This window comes from Parasteatoda tepidariorum, chromosome 6 (genome assembly GCF_043381705.1).
Source record: "Parasteatoda tepidariorum isolate YZ-2023 chromosome 6, CAS_Ptep_4.0, whole genome shotgun sequence".
NCBI lineage: Eukaryota > Metazoa > Arthropoda > Arachnida > Araneae > Theridiidae > Parasteatoda > Parasteatoda tepidariorum.
This window is the reverse complement of record NC_092209.1, coordinates 40,920,486-40,947,591: the sequence shown is the minus strand read 5'-3', so window position 1 is coordinate 40,947,591 and position 27,106 is coordinate 40,920,486. Positions and strand designations below refer to the sequence as shown.

General features: G+C 27.4%; 1 protein-coding gene across 3 annotated transcripts in view; it reads left to right on the top strand.

Annotated features, from left to right (window-relative positions):
• The window catches only part of LOC107455319 (potassium voltage-gated channel protein Shaker), a 657,874-nt gene that overhangs the window by 393,512 nt on the left and 237,256 nt on the right, over nucleotides 1-27,106 (top strand). The window contains exon 1 of one of the 3 annotated variants that reach the window (XM_071182261.1): nucleotides 13,891-14,931. The exons of the other annotated variants lie outside the window; for them this stretch is intronic. Within the exon in view, the coding sequence (XP_071038362.1) occupies nucleotides 14,846-14,931 (86 nt within the window). The 5' untranslated portion in view covers nucleotides 13,891-14,845. Of the gene's footprint in view, nucleotides 1-13,890; nucleotides 14,932-27,106 lie in introns of those variants that run through there. 3 annotated transcript variants of the gene reach the window in all.

Below are 27,106 nucleotides of genomic sequence, written 5' to 3'. Positions count from 1 at the left end.
TAGCGTATTATAGAGCTGTAAAAATCTTATGCCACGGAAAAATTTTTCCCATAGTGCTATTCTGACAATTTAAAAAGCAATAATTTTTATATTGAAAAATTTTTGTTAATTTGTTTTTAAAAAATTGGTATTTAATTAAAAAAACAATAAAAAATGAACAAATTTAATCTTAAAAGCAAGGAAACAGCATAAACAAGCATTTAAAGAGTAACATAAAGATAGAACAATTGTAGTGAAGCAAAAATTCTCGTGTCCTCTATCATTCTGCTGAGTTTGCGATTTATCTAAATTTGAAGTTTCCGTAATGTACCATTCGTTGCTTTGGAAACAAATGTTCCTAGTTTTTTATCTTACATTTCCTTGCTTTTGATTTTTATTGATGGTTTTTTCTTCGTTTGCTTTGAGAATGGTACAAATATTATCAAAGATTTATTTGACTGGTGTTTTATGAAATCAAAATCAAACTTACATTATGGGATAGTTTTAGAATATTTCATTAAAATTTTTAAGTTTACTCAATTTCTACATTGATTTACAGTTGGTTTTTCATTATTTTGAAGTTTATACACTTTTAAGAAAGCAAATTAAATCTTTTGATATCGAAATCAGATCAGATCAGAATTCACATTATCTGAAGTTTGCAAAAAGAAATAACAACCCTAAATGTAGAGAAAAAAGAAAATAAGGATACTCATTCTTGAAAATTTAAAACATTCTATTCAGATATTCTAAATATAGTATTTATGTTTGCAATTTTTTTAAGGAAGAGGTTAAATTTGTATTAAATTTAGTTTATATTCTATTTATTTATATTAATTTATTATATTTATTCATTATATTAATTTATGTTCGATTTTCAAAAATATTTTTTTTAATTAGGTCGTAAGGTTTTCATACAAAAATGAAAATAATTTTCATTCATACAGTTTTCAAAGATATTTGGAGTCTTTACAATAACAGTTACAATAAATAAACAGTTTCAGTTTTTAAAAAAATAAATAAAGGAAATAACATTTCAAATTAGATACATTTGTAGCATTAATCGCTCACTAGCATTGAAAAATAGGTATAGGAGAAGCTGCTACGCTCAATGAATTTAAAGAATTACGCAAAATTTGTGATAAATTTAATGTATAAGAATAGGGCAAAGCAGGATTAGAAACCAAAATTATAGTTATTCTCATTTGAAATCATTAAATTTTTTAGTCCCCACAATGTTTTGTCTTTTTTCTGTTATTTGAATGCTTTGCAATAAATCGTTCTCGTTACAATCACCAAAAAAGGAAGTATTCTCACGCAGCCTTTCATTACTTTTAAGTTGAAGGAACAGTTATTTGTAACAAAAAATATTTTTAAAAAGTACTCAAACAACTACAATACTCAAATATACTACTTATATAAAAAAAATTCAAAAATAGTTGTGTTTATTTCTAGAAAACAATCTTTGCATATGGAATACATTTACATTCGCTTAACAGTTATAGCGAAATATCAAAAAAGTGTAGTTAAAACTACCGATTTCCTGACAAAGTATTAAAGCAATACTTTTTTAGATTGCAAACTTTTACACCATTGAAATGGGAAGTCAGTATGTCATGATGTGCTTTTGTGGTGGTCACTATATAAACCTTCCTAACTCTTCCTGCACTGGATTGTATCTTTGCGATGATTAGGGCATCCTAATAAGTACTAGAATTTCCTGCCGATAAAACAACGAACATCTTCCTTATTTTCCCTCCACATCATTTTTGAAACTACACAAACTGCTCAAAAATAAGTACATTATGTTTTAATTTTGACAACACTTGGCTTTCAAATTCGACTAATGTCTATTTCGAAGCTATTTTCACATATTTTTGCTCAATTTTGACTAAACACTCTTATAATAACTAATCATTATCAATTTCATCAATAAGTATTTTAATTTTGGCATCACGTTTCTTTTTTCTAAAGGAATCTAAAAAGTTCTTTCGACTTTTAATTTACTCCATTAGAAATCACTAGCGATTTTTCTTATCACTAAGTGCCACTCGCGCTTCCAATTAGATTTTTTATGCAATTATTCTTAGATTTTTAAGGATAGAAGTTTGGCCAAAAAATTCAAAGAATTTCAGAAATTTCACCAGATATACCGTAATAGCTGCATTTTAAAGAGACACTTTTGAAATGCTGAAAAAATCAATTCAAACAATTTCTTGTTAAAGTTCAAATTTAGCAAATAAATTATCTTCAAAATACTTAGAACAAGTATCTAAATTGCATAGTAATTTAGGAACTAATTTTGCTCTTAGCTAATGAATCTTATTTTTATGTCTAAATTTATTCTTTTTAATCGTGCACTTTCATTTTCTAATTCCCAAACTCAATTCTTTTTCTCCTTATACTTCTTTTTTCTTAATACTTTTCAAATGAAACCTTTCTAATTAAGAATATTTAAAAATTAAATACAGTAAAATAAATTGCTGTAGAGAAAAAATGGCAAACGTTTTAATAAAAATATACAAACCGGATGTTTTCTGAATTTAGTTTCAAGAATATGGGGTAGTGGGTAATAAATTTAATTTTCTTTATATTGTTTTTTAAGCTTGGTAAATGAATGCTATGTTACATTTCTCAATAAAAAGAAAAAATAATGAAATTAAATTCTTTCATTCATAAAATTGGAAATCAATTATACTTATTCTTGTAATGGAATGTTGTATATTGTCGTCAAAATTTTTTTACATAAATATATAAGGAGAATTAGCAAATGAATAAGTCGTAACAATTATGCAGCTTCGTCATTTGTGAAAAGTATGTTTGTTTTAATAGAGAATTTATTATTTTATAACAAAACAAAATGTGGCTAAATATATTTTATTAGCTAGAACGAATAAATTTACACTACACGCTGAGAAAATGTACATTGTGAACCACTAGAATATAGTAAAATCGTCTTTCTAGCTCAGTGAAAACAACAAAAAGCTCTTCAATTTTAATAATTTTGATAAATTTAACAATAATATATAGTTTTACAATTTGTGATTAAATTGTGCAAATCTGGTTAAATTTAATAATTTTACTAAGATATCTTAAATTAGGGCATAAAAACCATTTATTTGGTTAAATTTACTTTTCAGTTTCGTAATTTTTACTAAATGTGTGTTAACGAGAACTATAATTTTCAAAACCAAAATTCTGGTAAACCAATACCATTTAAATGCGGATAAATTACTAAATGAATGATTTAAATACAGTATATTTTGGTTCAATAACTGGAATTATAATTTTTTCAACCAAAAATATATCTTTACCATGCAGTACGGTAATTTTATCAGAATATTATTATCCTTTAATATAGTTGCTTTTATGGAAGTCTTCGATCCCGCTATAGAAATTAATATAGCACCAATGATTGTATACTATTAATTATATACTAAAATTAAAAATAGCACCAATTTTATATTGTACTTAAATTAATTAATGGAAACCTTTACAATTACATTTCATTAATACTATAAATAAACATGTTTTCTATCCATTTTATTCCTTCATACCTTTTTTTTTAGTAAAATAAAGTATTAATTCCATTTAAAATTGAAAAAATCACTTAATCCAAATTACCATATATTTCTACTTTAGATTTTGTAATTGGTTTTATCACAAGAATAAGGCATTTCTTATAAGCTTCTAGATTAAAAAATAATTGAATTGTATGTATCGTACAGATCCTCAAAAATTTTATATTTCATTTTTCAAAGTAAAATAAAAGCATTTTTATTGCATCTTGTAAATAAAATATAAAAAAATAATTTTTATTGCTTAACCAGAAATACTAAAAAATGGCTAGATGTTCCCCCCCCCCCCCCNCCCCCCCCCCCCCAACTTTTTCCCAATCAATGATATTACACTTTGACAAGAAATGGATGTCACTGCCACGGAAAATCCAATCAACTTGCTGTCCATCAATTGGTTGCGTGATCTTTTGTGCCAAACTGTCATAGGAAGAATTGAGAATTATGGTCGATCAGACATATTTGGTCACATCTCTTTTTCTTGGTTTCTCGCTCTGGTTTTCATTTAAATGTCTAATAAGTTACTCAAAGTTGGATTGAGAAAATAATTTTATTCATTCATTATCTAGAAAAGTTTATAACAAATAGTTAACTTTATGACAATCATTTGTTTTCAAAGTATTATATTCATTGAAATAGTTATTTTAAGTAAAATTCAACTAAAGTAGATATTTTACAATGACATTAATATCTTATCACAATATTATATCTTAAAGTAGATATTGTAGTAAAATATTAATATTTTACGATAGAATATCTAACTAAACAAAAAAATAATGATGAGAGTTTCGTGCATTCCTATTGAACAGAAGAATCATATGATTATTTTTTAACTTCATCAGACATTATATAATCCCCATTCCCTTACCTTGTTTTAATATTATAATCGTCGTTGAACAACCGACCAATGTTCAGTTTACGAATACCAATGTTCAACACCGTACTCTTTTAATTTTTAACACAAACCAGAAAACAAGGGAACTACTGGATAAAGTATTGGGAGAAATTTGCCTTCGTGGAGGACGGAATGGATGACTTTGATGGAACTAAAGCGCATTTGCGTTACATGGAGAGGAATGCCACGAAAACCTCCCACGAATTTCCAGGAGGAGAGGGGCCTCTGACCCATGATTCGTCTATCACTGAGGATATTTTATGTTAGCACTACAGTCAGGGCGACTATAGTGCTAACATAAAATATAGCACTATAGTCTAACATAAAATATAGCATTTATAGTGCTAACATAAAATATAGCACTATAGTCAGCACCACTCCAATGAAAAGAATAGAAACGATTTGTTAAAAATTTTGAAGCATGGTTGAACCACGAAGCTTTGACAAATATGGATAAAGCTATATTGGCAGCAGACAAGAATGAAGAAGAAATAAAACACCACATAAGATATATTTTGCATGAAAGAGATATTTTTCTTAATAAATAGAGAGTTTCTATCTTTTTTTAAATATCGCAACAAAATATTTTTAAAGATTTCCTAATACCAAACATTTCTTTTACAATGTTTGAAGGTAATCCGAACAACAAAAATGGAAGATAGATAGAACATCAGACGTAAGTGATGCTGAAAATACGAATGCCAACATGCAATTATATTTTCTGGAAGCATGAAAATAAGAAACAACATCTTTAACAAATCGATGCTTAACACAGATACAAAATTGTAACTAAAATTACTTTCAGGAAAATATATTGTTAGTAATTTTTTTTCGATTCTGAATAAATTATTCATTGTGGCTGCCGTTAAAAAATTATCGTGTTGTTGAAGAAACTTAAGAACATTATAATTTCAAATTTTTCTGTATGTGTTTTGAAAATCAAAGATCGCATTGTAATTATCCGTTATTTTATGCATCAAGTGAAATTTTGTGCATCCTGTATTTTTGTTAATTGGAATATTGTAACGTTTTATTAAAATAACTGTAGCTGAAATTGTAACTTATGAAGCATAGCATACAGTAAATAGATCACTATTATAAAAAGAAAGAAAAAAATCATACAAAAATATTTTTTAAAAGAATATTTAAAGAATATTAAAAGTCAGAAATGAAAATTGAAATTATTATGAAATATTAATTGAAATGTTTAAAATTTTTTCATTGCATTGGTTTATATATATCCATATATTTAAATTTTTTAATAATTTTTAAAAGCATTATTTTTTCTTCTTCTCTTTAAAAATATCTATTTTTTCTTTATTTCCCTTGTATTTTTAACTTTATATAAATATATATATCCTTTAACTATTCTCATTTCTCACAAAACATTGAACTAATGCCAAAAAACTCTTAACGTTTATTGTAATTAAGATATAGAAAAAAATTATACAAATCTCAGTAATCGAAATAAATGAAAATCAAATTCCACCAAATGAAATGACAAATTAACAAACTTAAGCAATAAGATTTTGCCATGCAACTAAGATTTAATAGCGATTAAATCCTTCTGCTTCAAAAATTAAACGTTGTTAAAGATTTTTTTTCTAGCTAACCAGTTAAGCTTTTAACTATAAATAGCCTCATGAATCTCCCATCATCGTCTTTTCTTAAAACAATTTTGAAAAGAGAAAAAAAAATCGTATGAATCAGAATAATGGATCTCAGTGAAGGTGCATCTATATTTTAAAATAGGAGAGAAAAAAAGAAATAAAAGTTGGAAAATAGGAGAATTATATTTCTTGGAGAAAAACTTAAAAGGAAGAAATGAACTTTATGGAGTCGTTTATTTCTTCTACTTGGAAGAATTCTTTGAATTCAATCGGGAAAATGCTTTAGTGTGTTTTTTTATTTCATTTGAAAAAGAGAGCATATGTTTCTGAATTCAAACAAAGCTTGGAAAGAATATGTTCAGGACGAATGTTTTCCGGCAATTTGATACACATTGTAAGCGTGAAATTTATTGCTTTTCATGTAATAATTGATCAATACCAAATTTTTGACCATAAACTTTTGTGTTACTTAACATATCACTCAAACTATGTGATTCTAAATAATATTTTCTTCTTACTTAAAAGAAATTCCAACTTAGTATTTTTTTATAGCAGTTATTAAACTGCCGACCCAATTTTCTTGGATTTGTGACTACTAATGTTCAACTCCGAAGTCTTGTAATTTTGAACCCAATCCAGAAAATAAGGGAATTTATGGATCAAGAATTTGGAGATATTTGCCTTCTTGGAGGACGTTTGGATGGAAATGACCCGCATTTGCGTCACATGGAGAGGAAGACCACGAGAACCTTTCATGTTTAGCATGACGGCAAGAGGACTCTAACCCATGATCCGTCTACCACTGAGGATATTTTACGTCAGTATTTCAGTCGGTGCAAGCCGGATGCGGAATTCGTATCGAAAAGTTATCGCTGGGATTCGAACCCGGTTCACCTCATTGGAAAGTGAACGCTCTATCCCCTGAGCCATCACGGCTCCAACTTAGTATTTATCATAAAGTAGAGAAAGCCAAATTTACAATAAATTATAATTCGTCGCGAATGAATTTTAAACTTCTTCTTAAGCACTTCAGTTGGTTATCGGCCAGTGCCGTCTTAACCATTTTACCACATCCAGATCTATTCGATTCCATATTTCTCCATCTAACCATCTTGTTCTAGGTCTTCCTCTTTTTCTTTTTCAATTTGGAAGGTTATTTTTTGACAGGATTTTCATCACTATATCGAAACACATATCCCAGCCACCTTATTTGAGAATCCTTATGATTGGTTCTTTACATTTTGATTGCAATTCCTGGTAGCAGCGAATTCTCCAGTTTCCGTTTTCTTTTACTGTACCAAAAAATTTCCCTTAATATTTTTCTCTCATAAGTCATCAGTTTTTCTTCATCTTCTTTGTTAATTGCATAATTTATTGAATTTTAATTGGAATTTTCACACATACGTAATTAATACTAAATTATTCGCTGATAGTCAATGTAATTTTTTAATGACTAAAAAAGCAATCGTAACGCTTTTGTTCTAATTATCGTTAAAAAAATATTTTAGGAGAACAGCGTATTAATTAATATAATACAACTAAATGTCTTTAGTTCAAAACATGTCTGATGTTATCATAAACCCTCATGAAAAATTGAAGACAATTATTTTAAAAACAATACGAGATATCGTGCTTAAGGTGGTGCAAAATATGAAAACTGCGGTAACTTTGCAATTAATTAGAGTACAAACGAAAGTAAAGTATTTTTAGAAAGCCAAGTTCATAATAATTTATAATAAAATCAGTTTCGAAAATTTTGTCCAAAATCATGTTTTTACACTAGTCAGATGCCTTAAAATGGATACGACGCGTACGAAAGAACTTATGGACTCACTTATTATACAATAACATCATACCATACAGTATAATACCTCACTTATTATACCACTTATTATACCAAACCATATATGGACAGTTATTTCGTTTAGTCGTGAAGTTACACGTTATCGTTAATTTTTTAGCAGTAACTAATTTTCCGTTCAGAGAACTAGTAAATGTATTGCACTGAGAAAAAATGTTTAGTTAAAACTACCAGAATATGGTAAAATTAAGAATGCGTTTGGTTCTATGGAAACACCAAAAAGCTCGGTAATTTGTACCGAAGCGCTTTAGTAACGATTTTCTTAAAATTAACAATCAAATACATGATAATGTGGTAAAATTTAGTAATTTTATCATGATACTTTAATGAGCGGCATAAAAACCATTTACACAAAAAAAAGTCTCTTCAGTTTTGTATTTATTAATAAATGTGTGGTAAAAAGGATTATAATTTTGAAAGCTAAAATTAGGGGTAAACCGTTATTATATATTCGGAAAAATTACCAACTAAATGGTCTAAATACCGTAAATTTTGGTTTTATAACCAGAATTATAGTCCTTTTTTACCGGAATTGTCATTAATTTCATCAGAATTATTTTTATTGTGTGGCAATATTTCTTCTAAGAAAAAGCATATTTATGAACTTAATTTTTGAATTACTTTTTCAATTTTTTTTATTATAAGAAAGGTAAAATAGTTTCAATCATACATAAAATTAGATATATATATATTCTTTACCTAAAATTGAAAGTAGATTAAAGTTTTGATTGCAAGAAACTTAATATAAGACTTAAATAAATAATTGTGTATCAGTTTGTTAGATAATTAAGTTAGATACCAACGTTAAATGTCATTTAACTGTTATTTTAATATCCTGGTAATTCTCGTTAGGAGTCCCGTAAAACTGCTTCAGAATATATGTTTCTCTCAAAATGCAATAAACGTGTTTTATTACATTTCACCCCATCTTAAGAGTAACTTGGGAATATCAATATCAAACAAGTTTTGCATAGTTTGATTATGAGATTACAGATTTTTTTAACAGTAACTTTTTTAATTTTTGTAAGCATGCATGATGTTTTTGTTTTAATAGTTAGAAAAGATAAAGCTTTAAGAAATAAATAAATTTTGACGGCAAATTCGATAGTTAGAATTCTGAACATTTTTATTTTATTTTGAGGTATGCATTTGCATATTACAAATGAGAATGACATTTATTGAATTAATTAAGATCATGCGTTCATTGCATAGAAAATCATTACTCTTTTTAAATTTACACGTAAAAATGAACATAAAATCTAAGTAATTTGTTAAGGAAACATAGTATAAAATTACATTTATTAGCATTACTGTTCACTCGGATTATGTATTTTACAAATATACACTGCAAATTTTTGTTAAATTTAAGGTTACGTATCTATATTTTAAAAAAATATATAATAAAAACACTCCTTCTTTGTAAATTATTTATCGTTCAAGTATAGAAAATTTATAAATTATTGTGTTACAATAGAAATTATACACGATTTCATTTATATTATTTTATTTGAAGAATTATTAAAAAATTTAAAATTGTATCTATAAGTGTAAGTTTTATATTGTAATGGTTCTCTAATTTTTTTCTTCTTATTTTCATGAAACGTGAATACTGTTATAAGTTTATTAAAATATATGTTCATCACATTAGTTATTAAGTGTTTTATTAAAATACCGTTTGTCTTATTGACAATTTTTGTATTTTAAAAGGACGAACTCAGTTGAAGAAATATTTACAAAAAAAATCCATCCCCCTTTTTTTATTTCCTGACAACCCTAAGAAACAGATGATTATCAGCAGTGTTTTTTTTTTTTTTTTTTTTTTTTTTTTTTTTTTTTTTTTACTAAAAAGGGAGAAAGGGAGAAACTAATGATATAGAAAATGTTGTGAATCTCACAATATAAAAAAAACTTCAACATACATCTACTTTTAATTTTTTACTGAAATTTCGAATTCAAATAATTAAAATAAATACTTAATAAGTGGAGCTTCTTATTTCTAAGACACTCCTTTTAGTGTTAGAATAAAAAAAAATTATTAAGTTATTTGATTAATAATTTGATTTGATATATTTTATTTAGACTTTTTATGATATTATCTTCTCTCAATTTCTTCAGTTTAAAATTTGTATTAACTGCAGGTACCATTTCTCTAGTTTGTTATTTTCTGTTATTGTATTTAGAGATAATTTAAAGATTATATTTACAATTCACTGAAAGGTGGTAACAATAATTATATTTTACGTAAAATGCATCTAATAATAGCCAGTTAACCAATCTCCTACGTTATAAATGATCTATTAAATAAGTCTGAAAACATAATAGTAAAAGAAAAGAAAAGGAAGTAGAAACGAAAGTAAAGAATAAAAAATAAACTGAGTTATTAAATCAATCGATTACTATATTGCAATTAAGTTTGAATTTCCTTTTAATATAATGCATGTTTTATTAATAACTAAACAATCTGCTCCGAGAAAATAAGTCTGGTAAAAACTACAAGAATATGATAAAATTTACCGTATTTCTGGTTTTATGGGAATAATAAAAAGTTCTACAATTTTTAACGAATCCCTTTGGTTAAATTGACAACAAAATAGGATCGTATAATATGGGAATATAAGTCTGGTAAAAGCCACAAGAATATGATAATATTTACCGTATTTCTGGTTCTATGGGAATAATAGAAAGTTCTACAATTTTTAACGAAGCCCTTTGGTAAAATTGACAACAGAATAGGATTGTATAATATGCGAATATAAGTCTGGGAAAAACTACAAAAATATGATAAAATTTACCGTATTTCTGGTTCTATGGGAATAATAAAAAGTTCTACAATTTTAACGAAGCCCTTTGGTAAAATTAACAACAAAATAGGATCGTATAATATGCGATAAAATGTGGTTATTTTATCATGATACCTTAGAGCAAGACATATAAATCATTTAGACGGATAAATTTACTTTTCATTTTAGTATTTTTACTAAATATGTGATAAACTATATGTTTTAAACCCAGAAATTCCGGTAATCTGTTACTACATGAGCGAAAAAATTAGGATTAATGCTTCAAATACTGTATAGTTTGGTTTTATTTCCTAGATTTATAATTGTTTACCAGAAATATCCCCCACATAGATGGTAATAGATAGTATGGTAATTTACCAGATTTTTTTTTCTTATAATGGGGATTTTTCTTCCTTAATTATCCCTTTACCCTAGTTGTAATTGAAATAACTTGAATTTTTAAGGATTGAATACTTATAATAAAGTATGCTTAAGAGCTTTTTTACAATCAAATTTAATTCAGCTAAGATTTTAGTGTTGACTTTAAATGTTTTTTTTTAATGGAAAATATCATTCCATAAATATATTGGTTTTGCAGTTTAATTTACTTAATGACAAAGATGAGCAGAAAGTAAGGAAAACAGACAAAATGATTCGATACAATGAAAGTTAGTGAAACAGTTTCAACTATTGCATTATGTTTATAATATCAGCTGTATTGAGCTATATATATTGTGATGTAAATTTTTCTAAGAGATTTAAAATTACGTAAACAAGAATTAGTTGCATTATTAAAAATTTCAAATGACATTTAAAATCCCGACGTTTCAATTATTGCCACGGAGCATAATTCTTTAATGAAAATCAAATCTTCACGATCAATACTGCAGTGCTTTTCAATGTTAAAATATTCAAATTTTCTTCTCGCACGCTTTTTCCCTGCGTCATTACCTGAGAATGAATTTTTCCCTCTCAAGATTTACCTAGTTGATTTATCCCCATTCAAACACATCTTTTGCAGTTGAAAAGAAGTGGAAAAAAAAAATCTCGTCAATCTCCTTTCCTGTTGCTCATCAGAATTACGTTCTTTTCCCCTGGATCCCATATGCTTTTCTCTCTTTTTTCGCTTTGAATCAACACCATCAAATGAATAAAATGTAAAAGCGTGGAATTTTGATAAATATGAATAAAAAAAGGAAAACGTAACAAGCAGCGGTGGAAAATAAACAAGATTGCGCGCACCGTGCGTGACACCCTCGGATTTTTCTTTCAAAGCAATTGCACATGCGCAGAAGTCCCTTACTAGTCCGGTGGCGGGGATACAACCCCGCGCAAGATCGACCAGCGAGCGGTTTAGCTCCTGCCTACATAGAGTAGTGAACGTTTTCCGAACCGGATAACACGGACCCTGAAAATGTGGTGCCCGGATAATGTGCTTTTTTTAATTATTAAATATCTCGCTCGTTTTATATAATTATGTATAAAAAAACGTATCACGTGAAATAATATTTTTTATTATAATTTTGTGCTTTACGAAATTTTTTTACTTGTAAATTTTACATGGATGCCTTGTAATTATTTATACCGATTAGTTCTTATTGGAAATGCAACAGTTGTGCACGACTGTGTAAATAATTCGTGCAATTGTGTGTTTATGTGTGTGTCGCTTTCATCAAATTTGTGTGGAATTACTATAGGTTGAAATTCAAATTTGGGACTATTTATATTTCTTCTTTAACATCAAAGTTTAGAAAATAGCTGCAATTTATTCAACGAATGTTACTATCGCAATGAAGATATATTTTCTGTAACTAGATTACATATATGATGCACCTGCCTGAATTTGCTCTTTCATACTGATGTTGAATATTGAGACGAATCAATTAATTTTTTTATCATATAAATAACAAATACCTGAAGATTTCTTCCTGTTTTTCTCGAAAATTACATATTTATATGGCATTTTAAAAGTTTTTCGACATTCTGAATGTTAAATGTCAGAATAATCCCAGTAATATAGTAGATAGTATGAAAATTATTTGCACTGCTATCAACAAATTGACGAAGTTGAACGTCAAACCTTGTTTTTTAAATACTCATATCAGGTCGTTATAAATATATATATATATACATATAGTTGTACTTTATCACCAGCACTATACATAATTTAAATTATGCACCGCTTGTTATAGCTTTTATATAATTTGACTAAATTAAATATTAAGCAAAAAAGTATAATTTAAAATAAAATTAGCTCTTAATAAGGATTGATTAAATTATCTAAATACTGAACATTGCAATGATGACATTCGAAATTAACTGCAGAATAATTAATGCTTGCGAATGCAATAATCTCTTAAGGCTTATAACGTATTCTTATTTAAATCAACAATTATCAGTATGATTTTCCGAAAAATCTTTCAGTATTATTTCAAAAGATTAATTATGATTTTTTTGTCGAAAATTATTTCGAATTTACGAAAAGCATTATAACTTTATTATTTCTAACTCATTTAATATATTTGTTGCTTTTTATGTAAATATTTTAAAAGTCAAAATCACGTTAGTGTAATAATTAGCTTAAATTAAACTAGATGTTAAAGCAAATGATTAATTCTGGGAGCAACTGTAGAGAATAATTAATTACTGTTCATTTAACAATTTGGAAAATAAAATGTCAATTTTTTGATATCTCAACTATTGACATCGTAATTAAAATATTAAACTTTAACCAATTGGGATATAATAATTAATATTATTTTAATTAGTGCTTCTTATTAATAAATTATAATATTGTTAAAATTTTACTACTACAATATATTTTTTCCCTTTTCTGCAAAGCATTAAACATCACGGAAAAGTATACGTAACTAAAGCTAATTCTTAGAAGTCATATTTGAAATTAATATACGCTTTTGTTTGTAAATACTTCCTCTAAAACATACTTGAAAATATATTTGTTAAACATTTATAATTGAATGATAATATAATTCATATTATTCATAAATTTTAAAATTACATTACTTTTAAAATACATTTTTGAATACAAAAGTATTCACTTTAGTATTTTTTTAAATAATATTGATAACCGAAATTTATGATTTATCAAAAAATAGTTAATTTTACATTTCAGATGTTTAAGGTTTAGGTACATAATTAAGTTCATTAATTTATAAATTATCATATTATTTATCAAATACTCAACGAATCCATACATTATTTATAGTTTATAACATACGTTAAGTTCTAATTGTTGGTTGTTGAATTTGTTTCGAATATGCAAATTAATATTAATTTAATCCGTTTTTTTATTGATTTCATTTTAACTTATGACGTGGAAATATTGATTAACAGAAGAAAAATGATCTGAACTTTTATACAATTGCTATTTAGAAAACGTAGTCAAAGTAATGCCTATAGAAGATTTTTTGTTCATTAAAGTTATATTTCTATAAAAATTGCAGGATTATAAGATCCTAATTTACCATGCAGTGGAAGATAAGATGAAATAATTTATATTCTACTCAAACATAAGGTACTAGTAGACAAGATAGTTTAGGAATAATATACATGACATTTAATTACAAAATTGTAAAATAGACAATGGAATTTCAAACTATTTACAAGTATTTTGAATGCACAAAGGCACATTCCTGAAGCACCTTTGAAAAACCTATGTAATTTTAGAATGCATCTTAGAAAAACTTAAGATCCATTTACGTACGTGTTACTTAAAAAACTAGATCATTGTTAAAAAAATCTAAAATGTGTAGCTAATTAACAACAAATAGATTAGGAATAAGATTTAAACGCTTTCACTGTCTAGCTTGCATACTAAAATAACGTTGACTATAAATTTCAAACTGCCAGTAATATTACTGTAATTATGTATCATCAATCAAAACCAAATCGTGGTGAGTTATTGCTGAAGAGATAGCTAAATGGAGCGCGAAGCAACAACAGGGAATACAAAATCAACAATCTAGCATTTTAGTGAGTGCGCGAATCCTCCATTTTGGTTCTTGATCTTTAGTGAATAATGGGAGATGATTTGATTTGCAAGTAAAGTGATTTACTGAGTCTCTAACTCAATTTCGGGAGATTTTTTTCCTCTTCTTGATTCCTCTTTGGTGTGAAAAGAATCAATGGCTGCAATTTGGTCGCAAGCCGGGGCATCGTCCTATCCCGAGCAACTTCCTGGCGATTACATATTGGATTATGGTACACAATCGTAAGTATTTGCAGATAGTTTTTTATAATTTAAACACATAATTACTATATAATAAAAAATTAAATTTTAATGATATTAATGTAATTTTATATCTTATACAGTAATAGAAATTTCTTGGAAAAAAGATTAAACAACCATTTATTCAATTCTTATTTTTCCAAATACAAACGAAACAGTCAAATTGCCATAAATAAGAGGGTGTTCAACTGCTAACTGTGAGAAAAACCGTTTATTAACTGGCCTTTACCTAATAAAGTTGAGCAACCAGAATTTTATCGCTCCTACTAGACCCCCCTAATAAAACCACTTAGTTTACTGCAGTTCAGTGCATATTATAGCCGAATAGGTTAATCTGTTAATCCCATGATAGACAGAACTGGTGCTCGAGTAGCAGCGTTGACGCTACATCATTTCTTCCTTCCCTTCGTGAAGAGTTTCCAGTTTCCTGCGCTCTGTAATTTGTGACCCTAGACTATTAGAATATGATACTCTCATTCACGCATAGATGGCAGCACAATAAAGCTGGTAATATCCAGCTAAATTTTTCTCTTACAGTTCTAAAACCATGCTACTTGTAAATGGTTGAAAACCGTATAGTTTTGAATTCATGGTCTTATAACCATAATAGTTGTAAACGTTTTCTAAATCGTTAGGGTAAAAAATATTTCTTACCTTAATATTACTGTAAATTGAATGGATTTGGGGGTTGGATTTTGTAACCAGATTTAGTTATTAGATTGTATTAAATGTAGTGATTTACTGAAATACATCTTATTTTCTTACTTTTGCTACCTATTTCTATTTTTTTAGGAATTGTATAATCCTTGATATGTTAATACCTATTAATGAAAGAATGGCCTTCACTTTTCGATTTTACCTGGTCATCTCTTCTACAGTTGATGATGTGATGGTCACCGAATTTATAGCGTCACTCCACTATATTATTCCTCGGTTTTTTTTTTGTACTCAGAAAAAATAATTAGACTAATTACGCGCATTGCAGGTTCATCTAGTTCAAAAAAGTATAACTTAGGCATTGCAAAGCAATCGAATACTTAATTCACTTAAAATTTTACATACTTTTTGTTGGTACAAAAAGTAAGGCTTTGTCCAAATTGATGTGCACGTTAAATTGCTTCCTTCAAAACTGCTTCTGCAACAATAAATTGAAAAATATCGAGGATATTTAAACTGGCAATCTCTCCTCTTAGGCCATCTGTTCTAGACTTATCCTACATGTTATGTTTCCATTATCTGAAATCAATTGGTATAGATAAGCCATTACTTAAAATAAAAATGCGCTATATTAACAAAATCTTTCAAATTAAAAATTACTAAATGGTAAAATCTCGTCATTTTCAAATTGACATCTAAAAGAATACTATTTTTACTTTGAAAATAATTAATTTTATGTAATTTAATAACTATTAAAAGCTTTAAAATATTTCACTTTATCAGAAAGTTTGTTTAAACATAAAAAAAGTTTGATTTTGAGCGATTATGTAATGAATGTATGTATGAGAAAAATATATTCTGAAAATGGAAGAATAATTTATAACTGAAAATGAAAATTAAATTTATATAGTACGGTGTGGAAAAAAAAGAACGAAGCACTCAGAATAATTTTTAATCTAATGATTGGTTTTCACGTAGTCGGACTCCATCTCAAAGGTTCAAGGGTTACTTCAAATACGTTAATTATTTAGTGAAGACGATATGTTAAGTCATTAAATTAGACACAAAAAACGTACTTTCACTGAACAAACATGCATTTTTTCGATGGATTCAGATTTCTAACCCCGAAACATAACAAATAGCCGCAATCATGGAAATATGGTCCCTATAGTTTGATTAATCAGGAGAGCGGTCGTAAGCTTCGACCCCTTAAACGTTTTTTTTTTCTTTGTTTTTTTTTCTTTTTTGCTTATTTCGCCTTTTCTTTTTAAGCGAATAGAAATTTTTTAGCGAATTGAAATTTTTTTGCACTCAGTTAAAAAACTCGTTTACTCAAAAATAATTAATTGAAAGAAAAATCAGAATTGATTTTTTTTAATTAATTTATTCAATAACTTTCGAAAAAATGTTAAATTGTAATGTATACAAATCTTAACATCATTTTAAAAAATGCGATTTTTGTGTTAAAAAAAATGCCAAATTGGAATGAAATCTGTAGAATAGTATACATGTAACGAGAAAAATAAAATGGAAGTTACATAAAACCAAATAAAAAATGACTCATCAATATTTTTTTATTATATTTTAACACAAATCTAAATTATTTGGTGACTTTTCACTTATACCCGGCTGAGCCAAAATTAACGTAGTTAAATACTTTTACCTCATTATGGTTTATAAAAGGTTTATATAGATACCATATGAGCAAAATAAAATGACCGTTAAACAAAACCAAATAGAAAATGGCAGTTTATATAGAAACCCAATTAGATAAAATGTCAACTGAGAGCTCGCTCTTCTATGGATTCTAAAAGTAAAATAATTCTTTGATCATTATTAATCAACACTACGAAATCATGCATAGAGCTATAAGACTTTTACAGACAGCATATTAATAAAGCTAAAATAAGTACATTTTTTAAAATTTACTTTTAATTTTTTTAAACTCTATAAGAACATGAAATTTAACAAGGTTTAGCTTAGAGTATGTGGTGTTTGATTTTAGAATATGTTTTTAAGGCGTGATCGGAAATTTAATTAAAATTTAACAAATAATTTTCAATTTTAAATATATAATGTGTTATATGTATTGCATGTTATATTTAATAAAAAATGTTTATTTTTAATCTGAATAATTCAAATTTTTTTCTGGAATACCTAATATATCTTTGGCACTTTTGCTTGTTTTAATCTCTTACGTTACCATTAATCATCTTGCAATATTTAATACTTCATTTACCCTCAACATCATACTTTCTAATTTTTTATTTATTTTTTACTATAAATAGTATATTTGTTTACAAAACTAGTTTTTAACGTCTAATATTGGATCACCCAGTCAGAATAAAAGTTTTCTAAATGCAACAAAGGTTTGAATAATTCAGTGTAATGTTAATAACTAAATGCAAATAGCGTATCCTTGCAGAAATAATTTACGTTGTTATGGCATCGACTTTTATTGATATTTCGCGAACAGTTTCCAAAGGCTTTCTAATTTGTCTTTTTTAGTCATTTCTGTAACAAAATCTAGCAGGCTCTGTTCTGTTATGGTATTTTATTTTAGTAGTTATGTGTGCTGCATAATAATTTTATTTTCTTTCAAAAATTAAATTGCATTATTTATGTGCATAAACAAAACAAAACTATACCGAGGACAGTTATTTCAGAAATATATATAATTCATACAAAATGAACTTAAAAATCAAAAGAGAATGGAATATGGTATTTGTTTGTTACTACAATTTCAAGTTTGGAAATAAAGAATTTTAATTTTAAGTTTTAAATAATAAAGTTTATTACTTTTCGTCCTAATTCTTAGAACTATTTATTGAATTTAAAAAAAATTTAAAAAACTCGAATGCAAGCTCAAAACTAGTTTTCAATTAATTTATAATTATTTATAGTTTCGTAAGTAGAAAGTAGATTTTTAATTATGATTTGTATTGGATTATCTATGATTATTTATAATTTTTATTATTTATGACTTGGATTAATTTTTTATTCATGATTTGTGCTAAAATTAAAAATTTTAACAAACTCATAGTAACATTATAACAAATGAGAAATTATCTTTGGGCTAAGAGTTGTTATTTTAAACATACTCATTTTATGATGAAAAATTACATTATTAAAAGCATTGAGAAAAAAATTATATTCAAAACTACCAGACTATGGTAAAATTTACCGTGTTTCTGTCTCTATTCGAAAACCAAAAAGCTCCGTAATTTTTGCTGTAGGGCTAGGATAATGATGAAATAAATTTTCTAAAATTTACCCTAAAATATAGTTTTGCAATATGGTAAAAAATGTAGTAATTGTGACAAAAATTTGGTAATTGTGATAAAAATTTGGTAATTGTGATAAAAATTTGGTTATTGTGATAAAATTTGATAATTGCATCATGATACATTAGAGCTAGTAAATGTAATCAAACATTTATTTGGTTGCACTTACTTTTCAATTTTTTATTATTTATTGAAAGTGTAGTAGTAAAAACTATAGTTTTGAAAACCGGAATTTGAAAACCGTTACCGTATGAACGGAAAAATCACCAAATGAATAGTCAATACCGTATATTTTTTTTCAATATTTTTTTTTATCAGAAATGTCATTACCATCAAGTACGATAGTTTTACCAGAGAGTTTTTCCGTGTAGCCTTCAGCTGACTATGACTAATTTTGGAGAGAAAACAATGTTTTTGCTGAAAAATCCTTTAATTTTTTAAATCAGCATATTTAAATTTATTTATTGTTTTATACAAAAGCATGTATGATATTTTTACTTTTAATCTCGTGTGTGTTACGCACTAGCGTTCGTGCGTATGTTAGCAAAATTAATTCGTGTGGTAACCGTCGGACATGTAATTCAAAATCGTTTTATTCAAATTTATTCTCCGGAAAAAGTATATTTGTGTCTTTTACTTTGGATACTTGTTGGAAAGTAAAACTCTCACAACTAAAATATTTAAAGAATTTTAATGAAATAGAGTTTTCAAAAATAGTTATAAAGTAATCTTTTTTTTATTGAATTTAAGACTTTTACACGAGTACATCGGTTAACTATTGATATTTTGATAAAACATTTCATTACTTTTAAATCTGATTCACTTCTGCATCTTTTTGATATGCATCTCCTCCGATATCCTTTCCCCTGCATCTTTTCCGATAGTTGATATTACCTGTACCAATTTACAGTTTCTCAGTCTTTTAGTTACTGAAGATTTAAAGGTTCATAATTCAATCTATATAGGGAATAAAATTAATCGCAAAGGATTTTGATGATACTTATGCAAAAATGTCAATGAATTATTTTAGATCACATCCACAATTCACGACCATATAAGATAGTACCTAAGCATCAACCTTAATATATAATTTTAGAATCTTTGTCTACATGCAAGTCATAATAATCTAAATTAATCTGATTGAAATATGTTAACTAATCTAAATTAATATAAACTAGAAAAATAAATCACTAAATGTCGAATTACTATTAAAATCTATAAAAGTACAACACTAAAGTAACCCATAATAACCAGTTGAGAGTCGGAATGGAGGGTAAGGTTCTACAGTTTTGTGATCAATAGCATGATATTATCAATGAGTTCATCATTGTGCACCGACCATGTTTACTCAAAAAATTGGTACCCACTCATCTAAAGTTTTGTGAGCATCACGCCGTCGCTGGAGATCGAATCCTATTTCTTTACAATGACAACGTATTGATTGATAATTGTAATAATGATACTAAAAACAACAAAAATTACATTTTTGTCTGAGACGATGAAATTAATCAAATTCCAGATTCATACCATTACAATTCCCCCAAAAGGAAACTTATAAGTAATTATACCACAACAAAATCATAATTTTAGGTATAAAGATAAACATTATACAACAGTCAACAATTTTTTGTTTGTTTAGCTTTCACTGAATGAACTAAAATAAGCAATTAGGAGCTATACATGTGTTGCACTGAAGGAAATTGTGTATATGTTTGACTATACCCATAGTAAATTTCGTTAAAATCGATAAAACTTGTTTTTTCAAGAAAAAAAATTTATTTTTTATTCAAAAATTAATATTTTTTCCAGTGAAATAAAATTTGGTTGATGTATTATTATTATTTTCTTTTTTAAGAAAATAAGCTATTGAAAAGTTGCTTTTTTATGGGTTACCATCGAGAATAAAGCTTAAGCAATGTAACATAAATTATAAAAAAAACAATATCCTCTTCCCACTACAGATTTAATACTCAACAACATATTAGGCATTTTTTGAAGTTTATATTACTTCATTACATAAGCGAAATGCAAAAATGAGTAAAGATCATCATAAATAACAGCAAATGTTAAAGCAGGAACAATACAGCGACAAGTTCCAAAATAAATTACTCAATCTATATTTGGTGAACGTGAAAAGCCACCTTGGCACTATTATGGACACTTCGCCATGTGTCACATAAATTAACGCCACCAAAACTAAACCAACAATTTACAGCGGGATGCCCGTTTGCCAAAAGCGCAACCAACTTGTTTGAGTGAATAGGAATCATAAAGCCTTGCTGGTAACCGAGTTCTCTGTGTAGGCTTTATTCTTCTCTCTATTCCTCACTCGTTGTATGTCTTATCGATCGTTTATTTGCAGCAGAAAAGAGAGAAGTTTCACAGATAGATAGAATCCGCTAGGAAACCTATTCAGTTAAAAGAGCTCTTAATTTGAAGCCTCTTCTAGAAATGCGATGGACGTCGTAGGAATAGGTTGCCTTTGTCCTCTGGAAGTTTTATTACTAGACAGAGAGAGTGTCTGGTAAATATCTTAGAATGCAAGGATAATGGTAGATTATCAAGCCCTTTAAGCTCTCTGTAAGTTTCCCGTAGTGTATACGTTACAGATAGAGTTTATTTTATATCATTTGGTGATTATATGGCTTGTCATACTAAAATGACAAATAAAAGAAGGTTTGAATAATAAAAAAAATAATAATTAAGCCTGGAGGAAGCTTTTGCTATTTAAGAGTTACTTTAAGCATGTTTTATTTTCAAGGTCTAGCTTTTTAATTTTTCCATTTATAAGTTAATAAAGGCCATATATTTTTTTTAATTATAAGCCTCTTTTAGAGGTTACTATTAGGTGGACAGGAAAGTAGTGTCACTTCGATGCCTTTGATATTTATCATCAAGATTTTATTTTCAATCAATAATGTATTCACCCTCGTCAGCATTAACCTTTCAATGATGGATCGAAAATGAATAGAAATGGGTTGAAAAAAATGAATTGGTTTTTAAGACTAAAAAATATTTAATGAGCCGAAACAACATTACTTTCCGGTCAACCTAATAGATTGAGTGTCTGGTAAATATCTTAGACTGGAAGATTATTATGCCCTCTAAGCAGCTCTGTGTAGGTTTCCCGTACTGTATACGTTAGAAATTGAGCTTATTTTGTATCATTTGGGGATAATAAGGATTGACATACTAAAATGACAAATAAGGAAAGGTTTGAATAATAATAAATTATAATTAAGCTTAAGAGAAACGTGTGTTAAGTTAATAAATTACGAAAATTATGTAATTATTACTATTTATGGATTATAAAATCTTGAAAGGTCTCTTAATTCGAAGTATCTTCTAGAGATTCGATAAATGTCTTCGGAATAGGTTACCTCTGTCCTGGTAGTTTGAAAACAGAATAATAGAGAATTTATTAATAATAATAATTAGTAATAAACATAGAAGGTGCCTGGTAAATATCTTAGACTGAAAGGATAATGGAAGATTATTATCCCCTTTAAGCTCTCTGTAGGTTTCCCGTATTATATACCATAGAGATTGAGTTTGTTTTTTGTCATTCTTGGATTAAAAGGATTTACATATTAAAAACACAAATAATAAAGAAGGGTTAGAATATTAAAAAAATCTAATAATTGAGGCTGGAGGAAGCATATTGCTATTTAAGAGTTAGAAAAAATAATAGAAAAATATTAGAAGAAACAAATGAAATTATCAATCAGTATTAAATATTTAGTTAAATTAATCGAGTGATTATTCCATGACTATCCTATAGCTAAATTATACCATATTTCATCAAGATATCCAGAGAGTGTTTTTACCTTTTATCGGGCCATATATTGTATATTTATCGTCAACTTTTCTTAAATTTCGATGAAAAGCTATTTTCTCACCTATATTTTATGCACTATCTGCAGTTAGCTTCATAGCATACTATGGCGGAGGTTGGTTCTCCATCAGTAGCCGCCAATATTCGTATAGTGGAAAATAACTTTATAAATTTTCATTCTGGCCATTAATGAATGGATTAAAGAATTAACAGTCTCCAGGAGAGAATATACAAATTGTTTAGTGAAATTTAGATTTTATTAAGCATAATTGGTGATAGAGAATGGCCATTTCTTCATCCAAAAAAAAAAAAAGAAATTCCTTAAATGGATGAAATCAGAATACCCTCTTATTGAGAGATCATACAGCCAAAATATCATTTCTGACGGTTGGAAATTGAGACTGGGGAGGCCCGAAGAGGCACTCCCAGTCTCCACAATTTTGAAATTAAAAGTGAATACAGTTGTTCCCAACGGACACAGAAAGTAAGGGCAGGAGATCCAAAATTGGCGAATTATCAAAATATAACATAGCCAAAACAAAGCCAACCAGCATATCAATATTGGTTTAAAAGAACACCTTGGCAATCACGAGTCGCCAACAAATTTATGAGAATTATTACAACCATACCATCCAAACATTTAGCGGTTAGAAATTTAGAAAAAAAAGTTATAAATAGAGTTTTGTTTTCAATTAGAGGCGACAGTGAATTAATAAGTTTGCATTAGTAATGAAATAAAAAGTATTCGTTACATTGATCGATGCAAAAGAAGAATAAATATTTTCTTCTCATTTCAAAAGATTAAGTCTTCGATTTATTTTAAATGTAATTCTATTTATAAAAATAAGCTTAAGTAATGAAAGATATTTTAAAAGGATAGAAAATAAATATGTGATGCCAATTGTGGCATTACACATACGAGTATAAAAAACGCCAATCAAGGTCTTTGTTTAGATAAATGTAGGTAACAGTAAAGGTTAGCATGAGGTCAAGAAGAAACGCTAGCAATGGAGAAATATCTTCGCTCGTGCGGTATTCATTTGATCATTGAGTTTATTTGTCCTTCTAAACACAAGATTCGTATTCGGTTATTTATTAGTGCCTATAATTTTAAACCAATTCTTTATGGAAAGTATAATTTTAAAAATCTCAACCACCTTCTCAAAAAAAGTATCTTAAAGATCTTTTTTATTTATGTAGTAAAGAAATTTATTTTCATAAATCAATCTCATTTCCTGAAATATTTCTACATAACATTACTAGGAAAAAAAAGCTTGAAAGAGTGTTAACTTTAATATTCTTTAAAAACACTAACTTTAACTTGAAATTAATTTTATATCAAATAAACAGATTAAGCTCCTTCCAGTTTCTTATTGAGTCAACAACCACTTAATCTTTTAGGTCAATCAATAGAATACTGCCACTATCATTACTCATTGTTAATCTTCCCGATGCGAACAACAAACGCACGGAAAATCGATGACAATAGAATCAGACCATTTTCAGTTTCTAATGTGACCTTCATTGGAATGGAGTTGAAAATCAGTCCATACATTTCGATTTGAAATTCAAAGGCAATCAGTTTAAAGAATTCATTTAGAAGTTTAGAATTTTCAAATGAAACATTTTATCATTGATATAAGTTGTAATTACTTGCGGATTGGTCTGAAAATATTATTTAAATTGTTAAAGGGAAATAGAGATACTGATGATCTGTGTGTCATTAGGAAAAGAATTTTGGTGCACTTACCGTAATTTATGGTAATGATATATCTAGTAAAAAAAGCATAATCTTATTAATAAAACAAAAAAAAATATACGGTATTTTAACTATTCATTTGGTAAATTTTTGTTCATGTGATGACAGGGATTTCAAGTTTTCAAAATTGTAGTTCTTATTACCACTCACTTAGTAAATAATGTAAAACTGAAAAGTAAATTTCACCATTAAATACAGTTTTTATGCCATGATATCATGACAAAAATATCAAGTTTTGCCACATTTATCGAATCTTATCGCATATTATAAATCAATATTTTATTGTTAATTTTTATAATATCATTACGAAAGCGCATCGGCAAAAATACAGTGCTATCTGGCCTTCCCATAGAGACAGAAACATTTTAAATTTTACCATGTTTAGGAACGCTAAAAAACGCTTTGGCAATGATTCCGGAAATATTAACAATTAACTATCATTTTATAAAGTTTGATAAAATATGGTAAATTTTTTATATTTTATCACGATACCATAGAGCATCATATAAAAACCATTTACTCCATAAAATTTACTTTCAATTTTGCATTTCTTACAAAATGTTTGGTAAAAAGAAATATAATTTTGAAAACCAAAACTTGCAGCAAACCATTTCCATACGAATGGAAAAACTACAAATGAATGATTTGATTATCATATATTTTTGTTTTATTAACCAGAATTATGATTTCTTTACCAGAAATTTTCTTACAGAAGAAAGATGATCATTTTACCAGAAATTTCTCTCTGTGCTGAAATGACCTAACCTGGCAATGATTTTTATAAATATAATATATAAATTAATGTTATTCAAATATTACACAAAATACAGACATAATTCAAGCTTAATGAAAGTTAATTTAAGATAACGAAAGTTATTTAAGCATACTCACTTCTGACATTAACATAATTTACAAAGTAAGTCTAAAAATCAATGTTTACGTAATGAAGACTTTGACAAAATGCCATGATTTTTCTTATAACACTGAAATGTATTGTGTAATCATTAGTTTATTTAAACAATTAATCATAGAGACAAAAGCTAAGAGGTTGTAGAAAGTGCCAAAACTAATTCCTTTTTAGCAACGCAATTTAAATTTTAGAAGGAAAACAAAAAGATGTAAGTAATATAAACTTAGCCTAAATAATACCATAGATCTTTTGTAACACAAAAATGTATTGTGTACTAATCATTAATTTGATCGTTAAATTTCGAAAAACATTAAGTATTAGGATACCTACTAACTAAAGTGTACAAAAAGTACCGAAACTTATTTCCTTCTAACATTAATTTAATTCATGAAGATAACATCAAGGTGTAGGTAATATAAAATAAGGGTTAAATACTACACCCTTGTTAGAAATTTCTCAAGAAAAATTATTAAATAACATTTTATGTAATTGTTATTTTAGTCTAAACAAAGCAGTCAAATAACCATAAATAAGATTGTATTCAAACTGTTGACTGTGACAAAAATAGTTCATTAATAGTTTATTCCCCTAATACGGTTACACAACCAGAATTTTATTTTACCAACTAAACCCTCCTAATAAATGCACTTACATCATTGCAGAAGGATACGTATTACAGCCGAGAGGGCTAATCTGTCATTTACGTAACCGACAGAACGCGGTTGGAATCTCAGCATTGACATCACAATATTTCCTCTATTTGTGACCTTCTCATCCATTCCATAATTTGTGACCTAGGGCTACTAGAATGCGATACTCTTATTATTGCATAGACGGTAGCAACATAAAGCTACTAAACTTTCTGCAATGTCTGGTTAAATTTCTCTTTTATGGCTTTGAAACAATAATTGTTGTAAATGGTTGTATTTACGGTTTTCTTCAACATACAAGTTTTAAGCGGTTTCAAAACCGTAAAGGTAAAAATTGTTCTCTACCGTAAACTTAACGTTTAATTGGATGAACAGACTGCTGTTGGTTAGTTTACCCTAATTTTACAATGACAATTCTAACAGTGGGCACAATACATCGTTGTAACACAATGGTCTATTGTACCTTAATCCTAAGTTGGATAATTAATTAGAAAATAACAGATGAAGTGCAAACTTATTTATAATTTGAAAACCTTTTTAAACGAACAATATGTTTAATCTAGGGATGTTTTGAAAAGATAATACAAATAAGTTTCACTTTCATTCGAAACAATTTTTAGGAATTACATTAGCGCTGCACTAAACAAACCTTCTGTAATTTCATCACCTACATTAAGAAAAGTAGTTTACGTTTAATCGTTTCTTTTATTTAATCTAAATAATGAAATGAGAACATTTTGCATAATTAGTATTTTTCCAATTGCTTGTTCATCTAAGTCATTTAGTTTCTTTCCATTCTTTGTGTAAATAAAGATTTTGAAAGAGTAATCTATTTTGCGTTACAAACTGAAAATAGTGATTAAATTAATTAAGAAACTACTCCATTTATTTATAAAATAAATAAATATTTCTAGATAAAAGTACTATCGAATTTTCCTTTAAAATGATTGAATAAATAAATATGTTCAGAATAAATGTTGAAACATATTCAGAATGGATTTTAGTTTGCTATTTTTTGTTTAAAACTGTTTCAATAAAAATTGATAATTCTGGAAAATTCAT